General features: G+C 38.0%; 1 protein-coding gene and 1 long non-coding RNA gene across 2 annotated transcripts; one reads left to right on the forward strand and one right to left on the reverse strand.

Moving 5' to 3' along the window:
* The first annotated feature begins 641 nt into the window (after positions 1-641).
* Positions 642-15,868, forward strand: LOC116306247 (uncharacterized). The gene is made up of 16 exons (XM_031716268.2): positions 642-851; positions 2,150-2,370; positions 2,988-3,148; positions 3,856-4,101; positions 5,805-5,867; positions 6,137-6,246; positions 6,637-6,744; positions 8,294-8,387; positions 8,839-8,969; positions 9,226-9,312; positions 10,084-10,278; positions 11,035-11,124; positions 12,159-12,263; positions 13,294-13,452; positions 13,844-13,905; positions 14,408-15,868. The coding sequence occupies exons 1-16, from the start codon at positions 768-770 to the stop codon at positions 14,541-14,543; spliced, it is 2,052 nt and encodes a 683-aa protein (XP_031572128.1). The 5' UTR covers positions 642-767; the 3' UTR covers positions 14,544-15,868.
* On the reverse strand, positions 2,301-5,926 carry LOC116306248 (uncharacterized). The gene is made up of 4 exons (XR_004198241.2): positions 5,729-5,926; positions 4,466-4,579; positions 3,853-3,956; positions 2,301-2,366 (listed from the first exon to the last, which is right to left on the reverse strand). It is a non-coding gene; the product is annotated as an uncharacterized LOC116306248 (long non-coding RNA).
* Positions 15,869-16,759: the final 891 nt, after the last annotated feature.

A 16,759-nucleotide genomic window follows, 5' to 3' on the forward strand; every position in this document is an offset into this window, starting at 1 on the left:
CAGTGTCTCTCCAGGCTGTTGTCGTCGAGTTGCAAGAACGTGTCTCGCGTAAATTTCGTTAGTTGGTCTAACGTAAACATTTTGAAGCGATTGCATAGCGGATTCGTAGCTTGGATATCCTTCGATGTACTCAAAGACTGCAGGTGAAACGAAATTGGTTAACACTCCGAATTTATTGAGACCTTCATCGGGCAGCACTGAGAGAAAATTCTCGAAAGTTCGTTTCCAGTGTATCCACGCTTTGGATGCTCCAGTATCACTTGGATCGACGCCGAAACGTTCAGGACGTAAAACTTTATCCATTTTTGGTTACTTGAATAAATTGTAGTGAAGAATATACACGATTAAGCCGTGAAAGTAGGCTTTATTCAAGTAAACCATGTGCTTACACAAACATGGCCGTCGTTACAAAACGTGAGATTCCGCTGACCTAAGGCAGGCACTTACACAGGTAACCCAACAAGTAGTAATTACTAAAGAGTGTTTTTGTTAATGTTTGGTACATTAATCACTATTATCAGTACACGGGGGTCACGGGCACCCTTTGCCCTCTCCCGGTCCTGTGTTCCCCTAGTTCAAATCTCGTCTCACCCCTCCCCCGACAATAGAATGATTGTCCTTCTATTCGTATCGAACTCTTCTAAAAGCTCAGATCGTACGTCCCGAACCTAGTTGGCGCAAATCATTTCGTTACTAAGGTCATCGGGCCTCTTCGGAGGCCCCATTTTACATGATTTTAGCCTCAGAATAGAAAACAATACTAATAGATGAAAATTGCAAACATGAAAACTGCAAAACAGCGAGAACTGAACAACAACAACGGCCAAAAAAACCGGCGTCCTTTAAAACAGGTAAATGTGAACACTGTAGCTATGTCTTCCATAATGTCATATGATTTAAAAATATTAGTTTGAATAACTTATTAATACTGCAGCTAATATCATTGAATTAAGTTTTTATGCTTGCTTTTTATGCAAAAGAAATTCTGATTATGAAAATTCTTGTTTGATAAAGTTAAAAACTTATTTACATAGTTTATTCGTTGCTAAGACAATTGTTGTGTCGTCCAAGAACTATTCGGTCATTTTTCATTCAGTGGTTTTATAATTTGATAACTTCATTACAAATTTATCGAGAATCGTTAAATGATCAATTTGCTTTCAGAGTTGATAAAGTTTTATAAAGAAAGACAGAGTGTCAAATTATTCAATCGAATATTGTGTTGGGACGTGACACATGCAGCTTATTAATTATGGCTTTGGTTCTTCCTGTCCGCGCGAACATTATCCATTGCCTTTTGTTTATTGTTGTTTTTTGTTATAGGTTATTGTTCTTTTTCTGACTTAAAACGAAGGGTTTCTGCAATATTCTCTGTAAAAGAGCTAAATACTTGCACGATTATTGTAATACTGCCCCATCAAAGTCTCTGAAAGTCAAGGGTATTTATGCAGGAGGCCCTATTGATTAGGTGGGGTACCTATATTTGTCCTCCATTGGAGTTTCACAACGCCTATATATCGCAATGTTGGAATGCGCTTGTGTCACTTGTCAGAATCTACACCTAACAGGGACTCACTGTCGGTAATTCAAATTACAACAGTCTGTCGTTTGTTGCTCTATAGTTTGTGGCTTTAGGTTGCCGATTAAAAGTCATGTCGTGCATGGCATGCCTTTGTCCGAATTTACTCCTAACAGGGCCTCAGGGCCTGTCTTTAGTGGGTTCTGACACTGAAATGAATGGCAAGTTTATAGCATACTAAACCCTTTGCCAAAATGGCAGCCAAAAAAACAAAATGAGTAAAAAATTTAAAAAAATAACAGCACTAGAAAAAGCACCTTTACTTAAGCACCTCTATGAAGATTTATTATCTCAGGTGTTATATCAGCCGAAAACACTTTAGTTGAAAATTGACAAATTTAGAGACGTTTGTATGTCTGAGTGTTATATTACCCTACCAGACATAATAAAGTTTTCTCCACCAATTTAACACTTGACATAATGAATCTTTGTAGAGTTGCTATTAAAGTGTAAAGCACTGCTCTTTTCAAAGCTGGCATTTGGTTTTTCTTCAGCTTAATAGTATTTTAAGTCATTGGAATTTGCGGTCGCCATTTTGCATTTTTAACCACAGTATTTAATCATCTACAGATCCCATCTATTAGACCATTGACTGCACCAGGAAAGGAACATTCTGGTCCATTCAAACTTGTTGATAGGCCTAATACTCTTTCACCATCCACTGAGTCTCTCCTCAGACCAAAAACAACAGTTGGTTTTTATGAGGATCTGCATGGATACAGCCTTCCGTCACGCCCCAAATCTGCTTCAGGGATGTCAGATGATGCACCAAGTGTATCAAGTACTCCTAGGTAATAAAGATAGGTACTGACTGATTCAGGGTCTTCATTAAGGGTCAGTAGATATATAGAAGAATGCTCCGGTATCTAGAGTCAGCAAAATTCTGTGGCTTAAGTTACCAATAACAGCTTAGTAATTGGTTAAGTGTTTGCTTGGCTTTATGATATTCTCCTATATATTATTTCAAAACTTAATGAATATCCTGCTAAGGGATGATAATGGTTTTATCACAAAACTGATGGGGGCTTTACAAACAATATCTTGCACATTACTTCAGTATGACCATATGTTGCCAGGCAAAGCAAAATCTCATGATTTAACCAACCTCTGATTGTCTAAGAGTGTTTATCTTTTGTGTAGGAAGTTGGTTTTAGTCCAAGCTGGGCCAACACTCAGGGTATTAAAATGACTGAGAAAAGGTGGCTGCCTTTGTGATTATTAGAATATTTGGTTAGATCTTCATACATGGCCGGTATGACCATATAAAATGGTGGTCCCTTCCATAATCAATGAAGCTGTTAAACAAGAACTAATTAATAATTGACTGTTTTTAACCTATCATGTGTTTAACTAGGATTTAATTAAGACTTTCAAATTTAAAATAATATTTTTTTAAAAATTCAAATAGATCAAGCTTTTCTAAGAAACCCAGACAGCCCAAAGGAAGCAGAAGTCCCAAGGGCAGAAGAAAGTCAATCAAACCCAAAACACACATTGCATGGGATGATACAACAGGTACTGACCAGACATCTAATGACAAAGAAAGATTAAGACCACAAGATGCAAAAGGTAAGTGTATGATTTCTCTGCAGTGGGATCCCTGTGGTAAGAAATTATTGGTGAACCTTTATAAGTCAGTTGTTGGGGAGACAACAGTAGTGGCAGAGTCACATGGTCTTTTGTCACAGACACCTTGTTTCTCCAGCAACAACTCAAAAAGGGAATTTACTTAATAAAGCCATAATGATATCTTTAAGACTAGTGACACATAAGATGCTTCTCTTTAAGTTGAACTAATTAGTCAGAGCGGCCAGATAGTAATGCGTCAGTAATATTTAGAACTCATTCATGCTGCATGGGCTGGTCCACTTCAAGAACTGATGTGAACCATTTACAGCATGGACCTCCTAAATGCACCATTAGGATTGATTGAATGTTATAAAATAATTGGGATACTACGCATGCTATGATTGCTCGAAAACCATGTTTGATGAGAGTATCAAAGCACGCTATCGTCATTTAAGCGTGCTAGAGTATTGCAACTGTCAGATTTTAATCTATCGCACACCCTCATTGGCCAGTTTGAATAAGATGGCATGTAGGGAGAATTTACTTATACTTTGCTTTTTTTTTCTTGCTCTTTTCTGCTACGCATCATGGTTTCCTTCGCTCCTCTCGTGTCCTCTTGACATCCCGTGTGTTGTGATCAGAGTATCAAACACGGAAAACTGTTTTTGATCTGTTAAGTAAAGCGCCTTAAATACTTTTCTTACCAGATGGGGATCATCCATTCAAATCACCAGCTCACAGCAAGTCTAAAAAAGCTTCATTTAAACCCATGTCACTGGTACCTGGATCTGTCTCTACCATGGTAGCTCTACAGGAGAGTGAAGAAGATGAAGAAATAAGTGAAAATGTTAGTGATGGTGAAATCAAGACTCCTAAAGCACCTTGCTTTGCTGATGTCCTGATCTCAGAAGCAAGCTCAGATTATGATACTGATTTAGAGGAAGATTTTCCAGGTATTTCAAAATAACTTTAAATCAGATTCTTTTGACACTGATTAAATTGAAAACCTTAAATTTGAAGGAATTTGATTTAGGACGTTCACAATCACCCCTCACTGAGCTAAGGGAGGGTTCATAATTTATTGAAATATAATAGTTAGAGGGGCTATAGGGATTTTACATCTACAAATTATTTTTTGTATGGCCCCACCCCCACTCACAAACATACCATATCTTTCATTGATCCCCCAAACTATGCAGTCTTTGAGTAGACACTAGATCTTTGGCTTTTAAATAATAGGGATGAATGGCTGCCCCCCATTCAAGTACTGTCATACCTTGGCCTCTATCCAAAACCCTATAAATTGTGAATACTCACTAAGCTGAAATATAAAGGGGTGGAGCAAAAGAGATGGATGTAGGCCCCTCAGATGAAACCTTCTAAGGGATTGATCCCCTCTCAACTTGTAACTTCTCAGACAGGCAATTCTATCTAAAAGGATATAAAAGATAAGAAAGAGAATTTTCAGTTTTCACACGTTTACATTGTTTGTGAAACATAAATATTAATGTTTCCAATACAGTTGTCGTGAACAGCTGCCTTCAGAATGTTGAGGCAGCAAAGGATGAAAGTGTATAAGAAGCGTGATGATTAATTAAATGTGGGTCTATTGTTGTCTGTTGTCATGGTGATTAGTAGAGGTGGTTCAGAGGTCTTTGATGAGCTTGGTACAATATCCTGTCTAATCTCTGTTTGCAGTGTGCACTTTGAGTGGTCAAATCTCTAGGTGCAACTACATCTTTCTGCTGTATAACCTCTTAATAGGTTAGAGTTGATGCATATGACCTACATCTGTAATCTTGTAGGGCTGTTATACTTCTCTCTTACTTAATAATGGATTAATGGATTATGTAACTCATGTCCCTAAAACGTGCGTGTGTGTTGGGGGGGGGGGGGGGGGGGAGGAGACTAGATTGAAAAATATACAGCTTCCCTTCACTCTGAGTATAATATCATGACTGTTACATGTACAGTATGTAACTGACACTTATACCACTTATCAACACCTTACAAACCACTCACTGACACCTTACAACACCTTACTAACCACTCACTGACACCTTACCAACACCTTACCATTCTTTTACCTTTTTACCTTACCAACCACTCACTGAAACCTTACCAGCACCTTACCAACCACTCACTGAAACCTTATCAACACCTTACCAACCATTCATTGACTTCTTACCAACCATTCACTGACACCTTACCAACCATTCACTGACACCTTACCAACCACTCATTAATACCTTACCAACGCCTTACCAACCACTCACTGATACCTTATCAACACCTTACCAACCACTCACTGACACCTTACCAACCACTCATTGAAACTCTTACCAACACCTTACCAACCACTCACTGACACCTTACCAACCACTCATTGAAACTCTTACCAACACCTTACCAACCAAAAATATTACTGACACCTTACAAACCACTGTCTGAAACCTTACCAACCACTGTCTGACACCTTACCAACCACTTAACAGACACCTTACCAACCACTAACCAACACCTTGCTGACCACTAACCAACACCTACCAACCACTTTCCGACACCTTGAAGACCACTTACCACCCATTAACCACACCATAGTGCAGGTTAATATAGACAAAAATGTTTGCTTAATGAAGAAATGTGCATCTATTAGAACCACCCAGAACATTTGACCCATCTGGCAGAGAGCAGTACATCAAATCCTGCAAACAAAAAGGTTGGTAGTTTTGAATAAGGTGCTGATGACTGCGGGGAGGGGTAGTGTTGTATGAGAGTTGCTTTTCTTTGGGTTCCCAACTTTTACTCCCTTTGCAAAAATCAATTTCAGTGGACAAATATTATGATTATATACAATACATTATGATTTCATAATGATTCTGTTTACCTCAATAATGAAACCTTGAACCCAAAAAAATGGAGTGAGAGAGCCACAGAGTACAATGTCATGTAGATTATCTTTAAAACATCACATTAATTCTGTTGTAGACTTGGTCCCTGTGTCATTTCTTAGCAAGAGGTTCAAGGAGAAAGAAATCATAATGAGGCACCATGGGTTGGGAAAAGAAGGAACTCTACCGATTGCTAGATCTTTGAAGGTATTAGTTATCATTTATTTATTTATTTATTTGTTTTATAAAAACTCATTCAATGTTGTCCTTCTTCTGCATCTAACCACTTGTGATAAATCATCCCACTTCCCATTCATCCCACTCATACATTTTTCATCCAACGCATCATCATTGCAGTCTAAATTCTGCATCTAACCACTCATTATAAAGTTCATAAAAAAAGGTTGCACAAGGATTTTTTTGGATTCTGTCTTCCATCCATCCATTCATCCATCCATCCATCCATCCGTTTGTCTGTCTGTCCATCCTTCCATTCATCCCACTCATACATTTTTTATCATTGCAGTCTCTTTGCAGTTTATTTTCTAAAAAGCTTTGTGATAATTTTAATAATATTATTCTGATATGTTGTTTTAGAAAAATACTTTTACAGAGAAGTTAGATCTGACAGATAACTACATTGAGCGTCATGGTGCCATAGCCATCTCACAAATGCTTGTTGATAACTGCTTTATCACAGAAATTGTAAGTATAAATCATGTTTGAATTAGTTAAAAAAAAAAAAAAAATTGTCAAGCTTATCTACGCTGATGAAATACTACATTTCCTCTATTAAAGGGGCACTTGGATGAAAATCAATGAAAATTGGAAATGACTTGAAACTTGTTTAAACTTAATATCTATATGGCCCAGATAGTAGCCAAGCACATGTTTCCTTCACAATTGAAAGTGGCGGGGAAAAATTATCAATTTTATTCAGCATCTAAATTTTCGCTTTTAACCCAAAATATTTCAACAGCAAGTGGCTGCTAGGCTAGAATTTTAACTAATCAGATTTCCATAATTATAATTGAGTCATATTATCCTCAAATACTTCAATTATTCGGACTTTCAAAGATTGGGGCATTTTCATCCAAGTGCCCCTTTAAGCCCCCAGCCTTTAATAAGCCTGCTTTCTAATAGCCCCTAGTCTGAGTCACAACAAATTAAATAAGCCCCAAGCCCCCACCCCAAGGGAACGTTGTGGTTCTTTTCCCTTGGCTTTGCAGCATAGTAGTTAAGCAGATGTGGGACCATGGGAAGGAGGATACTACGGTAATTTTTCATATGAAACATTTGCTGTCTATAGATTATAACAAACAGCAAACAGCAAAGACAAAAAATATTGTTATATATTTTTTAAGGATTGTTTCCACAGATTATCATTCAAAATTGCCATTATACATGTATGAGAAAACACGATGCCTTTAGACTATTTTATTTGATTAAATTTTAAAGATAATAGTCCTTTAATAATCACTTATAAATTTGATCATACTTATAAATTTTACACTAAAATCAATTAATATATTAACATTTTTACAATTTATTATTATTATTGTTTTATTATAATTATAACATATTTTATGATATTACTAATAAATTGATAATTGATATTAAATAATTGATATTAATGTTGAATTATTTAAAACCATTAGTAATAATGATAATGGTGATAATTTAGACATCATTTCCAATTAAAAGATAACTATGTAATGATTTTTATCATTAAGAGTCAGAATCAATTTAAAAAGTCTTAAACAATAATTTTTAAAATCACAGCTGGAACAAAGAAGTAAATTTCCACAACTTTGAAGACTGAGTATAATTTTCTGGGTGAGTGTCCACATGTAATATAATATTCCCCTACAATGTATATGGTTACTCTAACCACAGCTTATTTAATTAGTGCTATCATAATGTGTGCAAACACTGTAAAGGTTAAACACCTTAAGGTTTATCAATCATTTGGTATCAGTCGTAAAAACTGTGAGTCATAAACTTGACATTCAGCTGGACGTATATTTTTACAGGGAGACCAGAAATGGCAACCATTCATAACAAGCTACAGATTTAAATACTGAGTTACATTCTAAAATTGATTAAAGATAAGACAGTAACAGAACATTAAAAATAATATCTTCTTTTAAGAGGGGGGAGGGGGCTGGAAGAACCTACATATATACTGTCTTGTATGCTGAACATCATATCAGAACAACTTATACCCTAGAATATATTTGATGGATCTTTTCAGGATTTGTCAATGAATTTCATTAGGACTGAAGGAGGAATTGCTTTTGGACAAATGCTTTACAAGAATCAGTCCCTAAAGAAACTTTCTCTTAGATGTGAGTTAAAGGAATAATTTTTTTTTTTAAGGAAAAAGAGAAATAATTAATATGTAGCTTTTTAGCTTGCTTCACTTCATCGAGGAAATCTAATTCAAATTACATACCGCTCCATGGTGGACAGAAAGCCTAGTAATCGGTTTTGCAAACCACTTGATAAGGCTACTGATCTAAGTAGTAGATATTTGTGGAGGGAGTAAAAACCGGAGAAAACCTCTCAAAGCTTAGGAGAGAACAAACTAACAGTTCTACTAACATAAACATGACGCTGAGTCCAGGAATAGAACCCAGGTCACCTTAGTCAGAGGGAAGTGCTCTCACTGCAAGTTCTCTCTTGATCAGCCCAGAGGTTGTTGCAGGGTTTGATAAAATGTATTCTTTATTCAAATCTTATATAAATTAGGAAGTAAGAAAACAATTGCCTATAACTTGTTTTTGGTTTTCATTATAGCAAATCATCTGACAGACAAGGTTGCTAAAGTCTTCGCTGATGCACTAAAGGAGAACAGAACATTGACTTACCTTGATTTAAGCCACAATGAGATCGGAGAGCTAGGAGGCATCTATCTAGGAGCTGGTCTGGTATGAATATAGTTGAACTGTTATTAAGTATGCAATAAAACATACCTTGATTTAAGCCACAATGAGATAGGGGAGCTGAGAGGCATTTATCTAGGAGCTGGGCTGGTATGAATGAAGTTGAACATTAAGTGTGCAATAGAACATACCTTAATTTAAGCCATGGTAAGATAGGAGAGCTGGGAGGCATCAATTGGTTGTAAATCAAAATATTGTATTGCAAAAGTATTGTTTTCATGTTTCTGTGTTTCATTAAAAGGCAATGAATTATGGCCTGAAGCACTTCGATGTCAGCTGGAATAGCATTAGGTTTAAAGGAGCGGTTGGCCTTGCACAGGCACTCAAGGTACAATCATTCACCTAATAGTATTCAGCTAACTTAAGAAGCAATTTCTCTTCCATTCCTTTGGGTTTTCCTAATACTAGTTGTGTCATTTTCTTACCTCTTTAAGGATCATTTATTGACAAGATCTCCCTAGAAAAGCCGTTATGGCTCTTGGAGTAAACAATTAGAAAATATATGGTTAAATAAATAAAAACAATTATTGAATCATTTATTTTTCCTTGTTATTTTTAATCACAACTTACCGCAAGTACCACATTGGTGCAGCTCGACGGGGTCAAACTAAAAGCATTGGAAGGTGCCTCTGGCAGCCACTATGTAGTCTATGTATTTCTAACCAGTTAAAACTACTTACGTTAACCAATACAATCTTTTAGGCATTCATATTCCTTCCCACCCTCCCTTCCCCAACCACATTCCTGTTGTCATTCTCTGATGTCCAAAAGACGTCTTCGTCACCTTTAGACCACTTGCATGTGATGTTGATCTAGGGGGACAAAACAATGAAAAACATTTATGTGAGAAATGGTTTCAAATCTGAGAAGAAAAGACAGGAGAAGAAAACTTAATTGTTTTGACCCCGGATAAGGAATTAGTGGAATAAGGGGTACCTATCTCCGCTTCTTATTGAGTGTTTCAAAGAAACTGCCGCCAATAGCAAGCTATTTGCCATCCAAACTTTACCTCTTAAATGCTTTATGTTCCCTAAATCTTTACCGCATTATTCATTTCACTAGAACTAATTTAATGTGAATTTTGATGTTGCTATTTCAGACTAATGACTGTTTGACACACTTCAATATATCATGGAATGGGTTGTCTCTGCTTGGCTGTGTTGCTCTTGGTCGATTCCTCAAGAAAAACGAAGCCCTCATTGAGTTAGACATCAGTAACAATCGCATTGGTCTCCTTGGTACTCAGAAACTTGCTGCAGGAATTTCATCTCATCCTAATCTAAAGGTTTTAAAGGTTTGTAAGGTGACTTACCACAGGGAACCCAAACTATACTATAGTCAGCTGCAGGCAGCTGCTCAGGACTACCACCAAACCATTGCGCATGTGTAAGACCTCAGGTGCCAGACGCGTCTGCTTACAAAGAAATAAGGGAAAACCATTGATAATGACTCTTGTAGTGAAAAGGTGAAAAGTACCTAGCTCATTGCACAAAATTTTCGGGGCATTTGAAATTTCACGATTTCTAAAAAGTTTCACAAAAATATGATGGGAAAATTAAATGACCTCAATTATTGAGAAAATAATGAATTTAATGACCAAAATAAGATGAACGAAATGTGTTTTTATTGATAAATTCAAGTATTGGCAGGTTACAGCATTCATTATACTCAGCTCAACACCAAGTAAATAACGTGAACATTTTATATTTTGTTACCAAGCAGGGTCTGAGCAAGGATTTTGCCTTGGGAGAGGGGGGGGGGGGGGGGGGGGGGGAGACAATACCAGTTTTCAGAACATCAGTTAGTCAAACTTACCATGTGACTATATATATGTTTAATTTTGTTAGGTGTGAGGATGGGGGTGTAGGCCCCCTTGCCCCCTAGCTAACCCCTCTCTTTCAGAAGACCACCAGTTTATCAATATTTTATTTTACTATATTTTTTAAAAAATTCTATTGCAATATATTGATTAGTTTGAACTGGACCCCCAAAAAGTCGTAGATTGACTGGACTAATATTATAATAAATCATTTATATTTTGATTTTTTAGATTGGTAGAAACCCTATTGGTGATGTAGGAGTGGAATGCCTTCTTAATGTCATCAGAACCCACAATACCATCAAGTTCCTTTCTCTTGAGGTAAGAATGCTAAGAAAACGTAAGTTAGAGTTATTTATTTCACTTCCATAGCTTAGAACTCAGGAAGTGGTTATGCCCAATTCTCCCAAGCCAGGGGCTCATGTATAAAGCACCCAAAAGTATGCACTTTACCCCCTCAGGCTATCAGTGCTCCTTATTATGAGAATTTAGAGCTAAAGCTACACAGAACAGATGGAACAGATCTTTAGTTTCAAAGGGATTACCAAATGAGTTACACCCATTATTAATGACCCCCCCCCCCTTCTCTCTCTCGTCTCCCCCTCCCCTTTCTCTTGTCCATCCAGTCGAGATACAAGGAAACTCGGAGCAACTGAATCCATTACCTCAGTTTTCATATATGATAATGGGGAGAAGGGGAGGGAAGTGTGGTTGCTGATCCCCCAAAAGTAAGGGCCCTGATATTTTGCTGTCAGTATAGTAACTGGCTAACTCATAGATGGAACCCTGAAACAACCTCAGGGCTGATCTAAGTCAGGGCACGACTAACTCACAGATCGAACCCTGAAACAATCTCTGGGCTGATCTAAATCAGGGCATATCTAACTCACAGATCGAACCCTTAAACAACCTCAGGGCTGATCTAAGTCAGGGCATGGCTAACTTACAGATCAAACCCTGAAACAACCTCTGGGCTGATATAAGTCAGGGTATGGCTAACTCACAGATTTAACCCTAAGACAACCTCTGGGCTGATCTAAGTCAGGGCATGGCTAACTCACAAATCGAACCCTTAAACAACCTCAGGGCTGATCTAAGTCAGGGCATGGCTAACTCACAGATCAAACCCTGAAACAACCTCTGGGCTGATATAAGTCAGGGTATGGCTTACTCACAGATTGAACCCTAAGACAACCTCTGGGCTGATCTAAGACAGTGTGTTTAATGAAGGGTGTCTGCTTAAAGAGGTATTGTAATTTCATCTTTCCTCACAATGTCATTGTCTAGGACCAAGATTTGATAGTCAGATTTACTTCAATAATCTTTTCTAATGTTATCCATTGTTTCCTGCTTAGGACATAACTGTTTCACCGAAAATCTTTGATGAAATCATAGAATTGGAAAAGGAAAGAGACTTGAAGGTCATTACAGGTGGTATAGGGGGGTACAAAAGACCCAAGGTATGTACATATCATGTGTATGAATAGACATAACCAAGCTGAAAGGTGGAAATGATTATTGTTTTATTTATGTCTACGACAGAGGGATGGTCAAGAGATTCTTTTTATTCGTTGTAGTCATAGTTGTGCTTTTTATTTTTTATCCTTCCCTCCCTCCCTTCCATCCATTCATCCATTCCTCCCATCCATCCATTAATCCATTCCTCCCTTCCATCCATCAATCCACCCCTCCCATCCAACCTTCCCATCCATCCCTCCCATCCATCCATCCATCCATCCATCCCTCCCATCCATCCATTCCTCCCTTCCATCCACCCATCCCTCCCATCCATCCATCCATCCCTCCCATCCATCCACCCATCCACCCATCCATTACTCCCTTGCATCCATCCCATCCATCCCTCCCTTGCATCCATCCATCCATCTCATCCACCCATCCATCCATCCATCTCATCCACCCATCCATCCCCCCCTCACTCCCTCCCTTTCATCCATCCGTTCATTCCTCCTACCCATCCATTGATCCATCCACCCATCCATCCATCCATCCATCCATCCATCCTCCCTCCCTTCCATCCATCCCTCCCTTCCATCTATCCATCCATCCCATCCATCCATCCCATCCATCCATCTCATCCATCCCTCCCTCCCTCCCTTCCATCCATCCATCCATCCATCCATCCCCCCTCCCTCCCTCCCTTCCATCCATCCATCCATCCATCCCCCCTCCCTCCCTCCCTTCCATCCATCCATCTCATCCCTCCACCCATCCCTCCCTCCCTTCCTCCCTTCCTCCCTTCCTCCCTCCCTCCCTCCCTCCATCCATCCATCCATCTCATCCATCTCATCCATCTCATCCATCCATCCATCTCATCCATCCATCCATCCATCCATCCTCTGATCCATCAATCTATCCCCCCCTCCCTCCTTCCCTTCCATCCATCCATCCATCTCATCCATCCATCCATCCATTGTATTTATTTATTTAAGTCCTGATAATTACTTATCAGTCTTTGATTCTTTTCTTCAGGAAATGCCACCTGGAATGCGAATATTACTGGATTTCGTTCAAGATAACCGGCTCCGCCTGATTGACTGGTTTAACCAGTTTGACAAGGATCAGAGTGGTGGGATTTCACGCGAAGAGTTTCGTAAAGGACTCAAAGAAACAGGCCTCGTTATGACGACGGTAAGTGATTGGTGTACATGGCCTTAGTTTGACCGTGCGATGTCACTTTAAGTGCTCAAAGGTCGAAGTGTTTTATCATTATTTTTTCTTTTTATCTTGCTTTTCGAGTGCCAATCTAGCAGCCCACTTATTACATTGTTAGGAACATTGAATCATTAATGGAGTTCTTTGGCGTAATGCTTTTCCATGTCATCCGCGTGTCATTCTATAGAGAATCATTTCTTTGTTTTTCTTCGGTTGCGTATGAGAGGACACATGAATATGGATACAACTCAAATGAAGAATCTTATTCTCAAGAGAATGACACTTTTGGACTGTAATGGAAAAAACATTCGGCAAAAAAAGGTCTATTGAGGTGTTGACTAGTTTTTCTTTGATATTATCTGTTTAGCGCCAGCTTGATCGTCTAATTAAATTTATTGACATTAATGATGATGGAGAAATCGATTACAGGTACAGATGTGAGGTTTTTATGATTTGAATTGTATTCATTTTGAATTATTAATTAAGAATGTTCCTTACTTCATTCTTTCCCTTTTTCCTTGTTTTCATTCCTTTTTTGTTCTTTAGCTCTTCCTTCCATTTCATTCCATTCGTTTCTTTATCTTTTCTTTCACAGCTCTGCTCCTCTTCATTAGTAATAGACCACATTTTGATCTCACTAGATGAGCCTTTGTGGCTCTTGGAGAAAACAGTTAGAAAATAGTTAAATAAAATTAAAAAAGACCACATTTACTTGGGCGTATCGTTTTCCATTTCAGACCTCGCGTCATTCCCTAGAATATCATTTCTTTGTTTAACGAATGCACATGAGAAGACACATGAATATGGATACCACTCAAGAAAGAATGTTATTCCAAGAGAATGACACTTGGACTGTAATGGAGAAAAATTTTTCCTAAGGGGATTTAATCCATCTGTTTACTAAAATATCTATATATGTTTATTACCGCAGTGAACTTCTTCGTGGACGTGAGATCACGCTACAAGAGTTACGCCACGAAAAGAAGCTCGAAGAAAGAAATCGCCGTATCGAGGAAGATAGAATGAAACTTCCCAAACTAGAAGGATACGACTATGACTTGATGTGATGTAACAAACCAAGTCTCCAATAAATTTGACCATGTCATTATGACATCATCAACTCTGCGATTGGCTATGGAAGGACAGCACCATAACACGTGACATCGTCTGCTAGTAAGGACCGTCTGACTGGCTATTTCCTCCCGAGTCCCATCTTCATTTTCTCTGGGTCGGACACGACCCTTGATTCTGAAAGCCTCGATCCAGAAAACAAAAGTAAAAAACTTTAACTTTGCAAAATGCATACAACACTCCCCGGCGTACCGAATGTTTGATCAAATAAGACGCAAGACTTATGCGGATGAAGAGCTCAAGTAAAGGTCTTTTGCTCACAAAGGTTTTCTTAAGATAGCAAACATGGTGCTTTGTGGACCAGCTTTGGTACAAAAGTTCTTTCTTTTTTGTGGTCAATTTTGTACCCAAGCTAGACCAGAATGCATCTTGTTTAATGAACTCAAAGAAGAACAATGCGACTTATTAACCATTCCGAGATTTAGGAAAAAAACTGTTTTTACAACTTACAAATTTTTTGTCCTCTTATTGATGATGAAAAATAACCAATCAGCGCGCGAGAAGTTTTTAAGTTATTGTAAAAAAAACTTATGTCTATTTGTTAAGTCGAGTTAACATTGCCTTTCATTGTTGGACTGTTTTAGCATTGCTAACTCGACCCAGCTTTCCCTTAACCTTGGAATGGCTAATTAAGAAGTCAATATCCAATTTTGGATGTACTGTTTGAATGTTCAAGCATGACTGAAACATTAATTTCGAGGCTCCTGGAAAACAATAATGCAATCGTAATAATTCTTTTGTTTCCCCGGAGCCTCGACTCGGACTGGGATTGATTCGTGTTTGATCACGCGACCAAAATATCAAAATAGTCCCTTCACAGTTCCCTGCACTTGCATCGAAGCGAGACGAACGGTAAGTTTTCAGTGATAGAGACATGTGAATGATTGTCCAAGGTGTTAAAAATGTTTCTATCATTGCAAGGTCATCGTTCGTTTCGCTTCGATGCAAAGGCACGGCTACCTTTCAAGATGGAGCAGGGAACGGTGAAAGGGACTATTGGCTATTGCCAGCTAAAAAGTTACGAATGAACTCTATTTCAAGAGGGTAACACACGACAGTTATAATTTAAAAAAATCATACTGATAACCCAGTGGCCCTCATACTAGTCTAGCCAGGCGTGTAACATACAAAAATCAATTGTACTCATCTTTAAAAAGATGAAAGCCTTTCTCAAAACCCTCAAGTCTGTGACGTAATCATCCTTCACATCCAAGCGTTTTTGTTTTCAAGAAAAATGGAAAATAAAGATTTTTTTAACGTCGCATTTGTCAGTATAATTGAAAATATATCTGTAAAAGACTTTCAATAGTGTTGGATTAACCATTGTTTCCCAGTGAGCGAATGAAAATAGCCATAACTTGAGAATAATTTTTACTTGCTTATGTATCACTTCCTTATGTTTTCTTTGATCACTTCCTCATATTTTTTTACAGTAACTGCTGACTGATAATCTCAGAAAATAAACATTCCTTTAAGGGAAATGATACGTGGTTTGAAATGACTTTTATCGATATCACACGGCGAGAATAAAAATTTTTGTTTAGCCAGGCAAAACCTTCTACCTAAGTGCTTGAATGCGATGCCACGCAGGAAAATCTATTGTTCTAGTCAATTATGCAACATGACAAGCCTTTTTTGAGTTTCATAAATATGATGCATTCTGGTCTAGCATGAGTACCAACATCACCAAATAACATATGTTTGTGGATGCCTGACCACAATGCACTACGTTCGCTATCGAACAGAAAAGGTATGTAATTAAGTGACGCGAATAAATAAGCCGTCGCGAAAATACAATGACGCGAAAGTGAAGTCAAGCACGTTCAGGAATTGAGCTCGAGAAAGTCTAGTACATTATTTTCATTTGTCATAACAAACTAATTATAGATATTCTATATGTTGGTAGAAAAAATAACCTAATCAGAAATTTCGCCATATTATCCGGAAAGCAGCCAGAACTAACGATAGCTAAATAAACCTCCTTTTGATGTGTGTCAAATCAGAATGCAGTAATGTTATTAATTTATCTGGAGGGCACATCAGGACTTTGTAATGAAAAGGGTAGGGGGGAGAAATCTAGGGCTTGGGTTATTCGAGAAGGTGTATAATTCTAATTGACAGGGAGTGGGTCGACATATAATTGTGAAACAAT

The sequence above is a fragment of the Actinia tenebrosa genome, unplaced genomic scaffold, assembly GCF_029948245.1.
Source record: "Actinia tenebrosa isolate PJP-AT-01 unplaced genomic scaffold, QUT_ActTen_1.0 PGA_scaffold7__59_contigs__length_16204524, whole genome shotgun sequence".
Lineage (NCBI taxonomy): Eukaryota > Metazoa > Cnidaria > Anthozoa > Actiniaria > Actiniidae > Actinia > Actinia tenebrosa.